This window comes from Crinia signifera, chromosome 2 (assembly GCF_055691185.1).
Source record: "Crinia signifera chromosome 2, ASM5569118v1, whole genome shotgun sequence".
Classification (NCBI taxonomy): Eukaryota; Metazoa; Chordata; class Amphibia; order Anura; family Myobatrachidae; genus Crinia; species Crinia signifera.
The window spans coordinates 252,640,283-252,649,513 of record NC_139218.1 but is presented as its reverse complement, the minus strand read 5'-3'; the positions used below and the strand labels follow the sequence as shown (position 1 = coordinate 252,649,513).

Sequence of the window (9,231 nt, the reverse complement as noted above, 5' to 3'; positions counted from 1 at the left end):
TATAAATTATACGCTTGCACCACACAGATTACTTTTTTTGATTGGAACCAATTAAATTACCAGTATGTCTTTGTTGTAGTGTTGGAGGAAACAAAGGTAACAATACAAGCATGGAGGAGAATATATAAACTTCATAATCTCTGCCCCATTTTTGCTTAAAACTTAAAGGGCATGCTGGGATGTGCAATTTCACAACAGCTGGGGAGCTACAAGGTTACCAGAACTGTCCTAGAGTAGAAGCATTTTTTCATAGCAAACATATGCAAAAAATGTTCTCATTGAGCAATTCAGCAAAAATGACATTCATACCCATTTCAAACAGAAAATGACATTCCCGGGTGAAGCAGTTCCACCTGGGAATTTCATGAAATACACTGGTCCTTTTTCTGTGTGAAAGGGTGAATCCGGATCACTCCAGGTCTCCGACCCTGCAACATCCGGATTGACCCTTTCACGCATGTAAAAACCCAGTGTTATAGAGCAAATTACCAGGTTTATTACCAATTTTAGACCCAAAGATTTGCTCTCCTGTGTTCAGGGTGTCTGACCGCGTTATTCTCCCCCCCCCCCCTCCCCCCGCTGTCTGAAAGCGGTATAATTATGCTTACCTATAATTAGGATCTTTAATGTAGTGGTGAACAGGATTACATTCAGTTTGTACACATTTTAGGATTGTGACCATCAAAAAAAAACTGCTGGTGGATGCCAATCCCATTTATAAATAAATAATTTGATTTGGTCTTGGACCACCAACCCGTGTCACTCTAGCAAGTGCCTCAAGGGCATCCAGTTTGGGAAACCACTGTTGGTTATTCTTCTGTATAGTGTATTTATGCAGCGATTCCCCAGTGCCAATACGTTTATCAGTTGCGCTGATCAGCGATTTCCTCAGGGGGTATTGGCTTAATACTACTAGGCTCTACGGACACTTTGTGACATTAAACATACAGATGTAGCAAACAATAACTCTTAAAATCACCACAGAGCCACTAGTTTATCTACAAATATTTATTATAACACTTGGATATAACTACAGGAAGCCCTTGGCACTGATAGAAAATATTGATTCACTGTTAGGTTACAAAATTTATACATAGCAAAAGGTAATACTTTTGTTTTTTCTTTTACATAAAAATATTACACTAAATAGAACTCGAAAAGAAAACTTCAATCAACTACACAAAATAGTGAAAAAAATGCCTTCATTATCCATACATAGGACACTGGGCTGAAACAATCACCTGCATTGCAGTGGAAATAATTACACATTGCATGCACTGGATTTAACCAAAAGCTAAGCTACTATGTTACATTTTCTCTAAATACAATTAGGTCTTGTGCACATGGGCAATCTGTTTAAGCACATAACCTGTATCCTTAAAGACTACTAAATGTGCTTTGACACAATTTGCTTCAAAGACCACGAGGAGAGAGGTGCATGGTATTACCCATGCTATATTAATGCACATGTGTACAAGCCCATAACAACTCAACTTAATCTTTAAGTGTACAAAAAATAAAGTTGTCCTTTCAGGATTATAGTCAACAAAAATATCTGAACACGTTCTGTTCACATTTCAACAACTAGGAATACCTGCAGAACATGGAGTAGACTGGAACCCCACGCCTCCCCACTTTCCTACAAGTTAACTTTTTTTTTTCTTCATTCATATTTAAGAAGTGCAACTGTCAAACCAAAAATCACTATTAACTACAGAAATATAAGTGACCTACAGCAACAACGTAATACTACATATGCAAATGCACCACTGTAATTGTGTTTGCCATTATTAACCAAGACTGAACCCTATAAAATGGCCTACTTTAGACGTTCAGTCAATTTAAACAATTCTGGAGGAACCAGTGATGGTGCTGAGGAGTCAGGCATTTTGTCTCTAATGCCATAGTGACATCCTAGTGAGATATTTTCACAAATATTGGTTCAACCACATCATGGCTGCTTCCTCTGGTATTCAGCTGCCTTTCCTGATGCCCTGGCATTTCTGTAAGCATCAGTGACAAATAAGTGCACCTAGGCTAATGGTTTCATAACAATATGGTCAGATGCATGTCTTTGTTATAACAAGCATATAAAAATACCACCTATCCAATTTTATGGTCCTGATTTTTGGAACGGTGTATTGCACGGGAGAAAAGAAAGAATAACCATCAATACCTTTATAAAAGTGCTTCCCTTTAAACCGCCTGAGACCAAACTGTTTGGGAGGAACAGAGACACCATTGCTATGCACTGGAATTTGTTTAAACTGTACAAAATCACATCTAGTAGCAGTTGTTTTTTTTATTATTAAATCATTAGCCGTTTGAATTCATTAATTAGCCATAAACGCTACTGCTTCTCATGCTGTTATGGTTATTTATGTGTAAGAATTGAGCTGTTCTTTTGACCGTGACTGGATATCTTGCAGTTCCTGCTCTTCTTTGGCTTTAGTGTCTTGGTAGGCCTGCATTTTGCTCGCATCCTTTAAGTAGGCCCAATTAGCAGCCAGAATCATGAGGAAGTGGATCTGCAAGAGAAGGGCGAGGACGATGGCTAGTAAACGTGTCAAGAGGCAAAGCAAGCAGCGGTTAGAGTACTAAAAGTAGTAGAATAAACTATACGTAAATACAAATGTTAATCTGTTCTTGTAACACTTTAGTGAAAATTAATAACCTTATATCCATGCATGCACTGTCTATACTATTGTGGACAAAGGTGAGAAAAGCAATTTAGGGCATTAGTAAGCAGAACTTTGTAGGGATCCTCCGTGCAAAGTGGATAAACCAATATACTCTTCCCAAGAAGTTAAAAATCAAAATCAAACCAAAAAAACATACTTTATTTTGTTATATTTATATATCAAACAAATACTCTATAACAGATACATGTACATAAGTGCAAAACAACATATCAAGACATACTAAAATAGAAAATATGTAAGGTCCATTAAGTAGAATTGATCTTCATATATTAAATGAACTGTGGAGGTAAATGGTTTATAAACAGAAGCATGCAGTCCACAAATTAGTCTTTATTGCCACTTTATTCAACTACAAAAATAGGTTATAAAAAGGAAATCATTGCTAGTGCTCAAGGGTGTCTTTAACCACTTCCATGTCAGAATGAAGCTGGTATCCAGTGATAATTAGGTCAAACAGTAATCCTTCTCTGCACTATTTCCTGTCACACGTTACATCACTTCCTCTCTGAATGGCCACAGTGGCCTCCAGTAACTGCCAATCAGGTTATTGGACCTCAATCTAATGTTGAAAGGCGTACTAGTCTTGTTGAGATCTGGCTAATGAATAATACTCTGTTACTAGCATTTGCTGAAACTGTACAAGTACGTAACTTTGTGGAAAAAAAATGGCAAATAGGGATAAGGTAACTCTGTTACGTATTAGTATGAGATCATACAAAATATATATATTGTTTCTGTATACGTTGCTGCGTCTGGCATTCATAATACTGAGTCCACCCTGGGCATCCTATATCATTTACAACTGAACTGTACCGCAGTGAAGGGAAGTTGAATAGCCTGGGAATGGTACGCATTCTACATAGAATTAAGAATGAATGTGCTTTAAATTAAGTAACAGTATTTAGCCAGATCTCATCCACTGTTGTGCTTACATACAATCATTTTTTTTATCATCATCATTATTATTATTATTACACCTCCACAAGGCTACAAGTGACACTATTTACAAAAAAAATAAAAACCAAAAAGAAATAACAATGTTCATAGAAAATTTGAAATGCTAGACTTAGTTTTAGTCCAGGGTGTCAGTGGTAGATTACGCTACAACAACCAGTCTCTCTAATGCTGGGACTAAAACACATTAGAATTTAGTGCAGCAATCCTCCCGACTCTTAAACTTCAAAACGGCATAGTTATATGTGGTTGCCATCATGTAGATCAGCTGGTGGAAAAGAACAAAATAAAAAGGAGCGTGAGATCGGGCACATTAATGCCTCATGCAGCCGCGGTTATCACTCAGCTACAGATTCAGTTTTCTGAATCAGGGAAGATTGAGGTTCCTCAATGGGCAGAATTCTAAACCTCAGAGACCTCTGCAATAACATGGATAGTCATTCTACACACTGATTGTCGGTACAATACAATATGTAACAAGGACATGAATAGAAGAATACTATTATTTAAGGGTTATGGGATTCTTACTATACCATATGTGTGCACACTACCTATTATCTAGAAAGATAAGATTCTTAAAGTTCAGTGTCATAGATAGGAAGACAGGCAGACAGACAGTCAGACAGAATCTGAAACGGACAATTCTTAACCCTTAGGCAACAAGAGAAACATTATAGAAAGAGCATTTTACATTCATCCTATAATCATACTTGTATGTAGTACACTTATTGTAAGTGTAGGTAACCAGCAATTTCAGTTACATTTCTTTCTATGATACTTTAGCTAAATTAGGGAACTTGGTTGTATACTGCGCTGGAGTCTATAAGTGATGAATAAATTATGTGTTCATGGGTTCTGTATTTCTTTCCAGAGTCAGCTGTGTCACTACTGCATAATTGTGCAATTTATGAATATCACTAAATTACGGGATGTGTCGAAATTCTGGTGGTCAGGATCCTGAAAGAAAGAATTCAGACCGCAGCAGCCCAATGTAAAGGATCCAAGACCCTTAACCCAGTACTTAATTTAGTGGATGCCGATGTTATGTGTGTTCTATTACATTTAACAAACTCTGTGAAAAAAATTGATTTTCTCTTACTTAAAGAAAATGACAGAATTAAAAATCTAGTAAATCATAATACTTGTCTTGTAGATGTAAGAGGAATACTCTAGTTAGTGCCAGTGGACATCATTAAACTCACAGCTTAAGTGCAGCTCTATGTCACACTTCCGTTACAGATTGCATGCAAGTTAGATACAAGAGGCTGGGATAGGGTGAAGTTGGAGCGCTGTTGCCAGCATTCACACCTCACCCACTTCATGGGAACTAGGATTACCCCTATGTTGTTGGTATACAGTGTTCTTATACTGTATGTGAGCAGTGTATCTTATCGTGATCCATATTACATGTAATGTGTTGGTATTAACAAGCAATAATAGTAGAATACTCTGGAGTGATTTTTAATAAAATTACTGAATGATTTATATAGACAAACAAACGATACAGTTGTTATTGTAAGCAGTGACTACCTATATAGTAACTTAGACAAGGTTGTGTCACATTGGCTCTTTCCACTCCAACGTAAATGGTTTCTTTTAGCAAACTGAAGCGGATGTCGCACAAACAATTTAAATCTCTAAAGCAGTTTTTTTTTTTTAAATACTGACCGTAGGGGTTGGTTCAATAGTGGAAAGAACTGAATAAAGTTTCTATCCAATTACAAGTACATGGTGAATAGATCCATCACACAGACCATTAGAAATACTACTATGACCTGTGAGACATAGAAGGGCTTGCTCTGTTCCAGCCACCACAAAAATGCTACATATAAAAGGTGTGAGCGTCTCTTATCCTGGTAGAGCGCTAGCACCAAAGTGACACCACCCCAATTCTAGAATGATTACTTGGAATATCAACATCAAAATAAATTCAACATTTACTCCATACTTTAACTCATACTCACCAGGGCAATAACAGTAGCTCCTGCACCGGCACAGGCCACAATGAAGAGATGGTAGGACATATAGAACTGGGAAGAGAAATCAGAGAGGTTACTGAGGGTAATCAGAGGATAAGGAAAAACAGAACACAAATAGACAGAATGAAGATGCAGGAAAGTGAGTGCACTCAGGAATCTATTTATAAACTGGTTTATCAGAAATCTTAAAGTGTTGCGTGGTATGTCCTGAATATTTCTTCCTGGAAATGGGACCATGTTCTAGGTAGACAGTCATTAGGTCAACAGCAGAAGATCGACATGCACAAGGTTGACAAATGAAGAGGCCAACATGAGTTTCACCTTGGTGTCAATGTCAACACCTGAGCATGTGGACCCGCAGTTCATGTACCATGTTCCCTCACATGGCTTGCTTCGCACATCATACTTCAGGCCAGGTGCCTCGCTCCATTGCACTAGGCACACTTCACCGTTCCTAATCCACATGTATAGTACAGTATGAAAAAGTCCCAACTATCAGTACATGCTCTAATTGTGTCAGGAAGGCACACACTTAGGGGAGTCCAGGTGCTTGGAAATCCACTGCAGCCCAGGGTTTTCAAAACAGAAAATCAGCTGTGCACATGGTCTGTACTCAGAGGGGACTGATGTGTGATCAGAACAGTATCAAGGTAGGGTGTTAATATTTAAGCAAGATTAATGCATCAAAGTGGATCATGGAAAATGGGGAGGGTGTAATATTAAAGCGATAATGAATATCTATAGATGTAAAAAGATTATGCAACAAGGGCGATGAAGTATCCTGGAAGCAAGACAGGCAGACAGAAAAGTTCAGTGCTAGATAGAATGCGGTCAACATGGAGGGAGGGCACTTCATATAATGAGGGTGAGGGCTAGGCTATCAGTTTAATGGTGAAGGTGAATGCTAATTATTTCATTTAACTAGGGAGAAATTAGAATAAGCCATCTGCTAGAAACGCCCCCTTGGTAGTGATGGACATCACCCCCCACCCCCGGCAATGCACATCCTAAGGAAATGTGCTGCACATGTCTATGTGTAGCAATGATTACAGAGAGCATGTCACTGGTTAGATCATTGCATAAAAATGATAATGTAGGAAGTGCACCCCTGTGTCCTGTAACAAGTAGCATCATCCTTTATTATAAATCCAACTACCTCATTGGTGCTGCAGATGTTTTCCAAAGCTGTCCCACAAGCTTTTCCGGGCAGAGCGTTCCATGGAATAATACCTGCATAGACAGAAACACGATCATTCAAATTCCCTGCAAACAGCTCAGCGTACAGTCTTCTCCTCCCACCGGCCATCTGTGTTCCTTCGCATGCACCCACACAGATTATTCACCCTCTCTAACAAACTGGCATAATTAGAATGTAAGAAATGCACTGAATAAGGAAACAACATCAACAAAATCTAAACTGACACTTGCCTACAGAGCATCACTGGTTGGGGAGGGGGGGGGGGGTTATGATCATGAATTAGGCCGGTCTGATGCTGGATGACCTTCTATTGACATCCACAGGTCATTGGCAAGTATGAACCTAGGATCTGATTCAGAGATGGATGCAAAGCTGGTGTTGCATGGGACGGAGTAATTATTGGCGCAATGCGCTGCATTAGCATTACGTACGCGTCAAGGAGCCGATGCATACCCGCACACAATAAGGATGCCTCAGCAAAGTGATTGACAGAAAGTGACCATTTAGCGGTATTAACTTGGTGTTAGCAGGGAGTGGTTGTTCAAAGGCAGAAGTGTCATGGCTGTTTTTGGGGCGTGTATCTGACGTCAGCTGCGAGCACACAAAAACATGGGATCTGCACTGCTACTGCTGCAGAGTCTGTATAGTCCTACACCAATTCCAGCAGTAGTTGTTACCCATTCCTACGTATAGGATGTGTATGTGAATGAGTTTCAGTTGCTCTAGCGGGCATATCCCGTGCTCATATCAGCAGCTGCGCTGCAGAGAAAATCGCAAGTGTAAGTCTCTGAATCAGGCCCCTTGTGTGGCGATATCAGCACAAGAGCTTTCATTTTTAGTAGCCCATTGTGTCTTTTTTAAGATGACTCTTTAATGCTTTAAGCAGTATAAAACTTTCATTGGAAAAGCAACATATGAGAGAGAATGAATTTTAGAGTTTACATACCATACTGCCGAATGTCTACACAGATCTGATCCGATGAAGTCGTCAAGTTAACAGGCACCCCTTTGAGAACTTCACAAGATGCCCACATGTTGTAGAACATGAAAACAGGAACTGCAGAGAAGCCGAACACTCCTAGCCAGGCCACGCCAAGGATGTAGGTAAGAAACACAAACTAACATGGAAGTAGAGCAATAAATACATTAGCACCTGGCAACTGGAAGCATTTAACATTTGAATAACATCTAAAAATACTAGGATCTCTGAATTACCTAATACCATGGGGATTTTCAAATCTTGTATCTTACTAGTCTAGAACAACCCCCTACCTTTCAGCACCGGAGGGGCATTACTAAATTGATTGAGCAACATTCAGTTTTTAGAAAGGCATTGATGGCACCTGCATTTAGGGACTGTGCTGGCCCCTGTAGTGTCACAAGGAGGATCTAGGGATGACTCCTGGTAAACTGGCTCTCAATTTAGATAGAGGTGTATGTGATATTATCATGTAGCCTTAAGGGGTGTACACATACACTCGAGCTGGGAGATTTTGCCTAAGTGATTTGGCATAAGTCAAAATTAAAATGTAGCAACCAGTGATAACCAGCTGCCGTCCCCAGTCGCTAGCCCGTGTGGGGATTGATATGAAATCCCGGCGGTCGGAATCCCGGCAAGGATGGGGGGGGGAAATGTGGATCATCCCCCCTTCCCCTGCGGGCTGGCTGCCTTCGCCACGCAGTGGGCCTATTGCCTCGCTACACTCATTTATTCTCCCTCTATGGGTGTCGTGGACACCCACGGAGGGAGAAAGTGTCAGGATTTCGGCGGTCAGGATTCTGGCGTCAGAATTTTGTGATGCCGGGATTTGAACTGCAACTGTACAGCCAAATACACTGTGTGGCAGTTCATTACATTTACTTGCCTGAACAGTATATTTGGCCGGGTGATAGCAGGGCCGCACATTACTATCGCCCGAAGTGTACACATGGGAGATACTGGCCAACCTAAGTGATTTTTGACTATCTAATAAAAAATTGCCTGGCCAAAATCACCTCATGTGTACACAGCATTACAGTAGACAATTATATGGCCCAGAGTGGGTACTGTTATCATGCGGTATACAAAGAAATATTCTGAAAAATCACGGTTTTTTTAATATTTTGGTTTTTGTATATGGGATACTGTACCTGTATTACCATATACTTTTTTCAAATCTTATAGCCAGCTTTCAGTTGGTTTAAGAACATCCAAACTACAAGTCTACAATTGTGTACTAGTAAATGGACCAGTCCTTCCCTCCCTACCTCCCCCTCCTCTCAGTCTAGATGCAGTGCAAGCAATCATACATATTGTGCAGTGTGTGTGCAGTGGGAGCAGGTCATCAACGCTAGGTGTGATTTACACTCATGTGCCACTGACACTTGTACTGTAGACCAGTGGTTCTCAACCTAGGTC

At 39.9% G+C, this 9,231-nt stretch overlaps 1 protein-coding gene across 6 annotated transcripts in view; it reads right to left on the bottom strand.

The window, feature by feature from the left end:
• Window positions 1–993: 993 nt before the first annotated feature.
• GPM6B (glycoprotein M6B) overlaps window positions 994–9,231 on the bottom strand; it is a 127,976-nt gene continuing 119,738 nt past the window's right edge. For 4 of the 6 annotated variants that reach the window (XM_083174296.1, XM_083174293.1, XM_083174292.1 and 1 more), the window contains 4 exons: window positions 7,780–7,951; window positions 6,792–6,865; window positions 5,621–5,686; window positions 994–2,528 (listed from right to left, as the gene is read on the bottom strand). In XM_083174296.1, coding sequence (XP_083030422.1) covers window positions 2,379–2,528; window positions 5,621–5,686; window positions 6,792–6,865; window positions 7,780–7,951 — 462 coding nt within the window. In that variant the 3' untranslated portion in view covers window positions 994–2,378. Of the gene's footprint in view, window positions 2,529–2,819; window positions 3,925–5,620; window positions 5,687–6,791; window positions 6,866–7,779; window positions 7,952–9,231 lie in introns of those variants that run through there. The other 2 variants (XM_083174294.1, XM_083174297.1) reach the window with 1 other exon arrangement.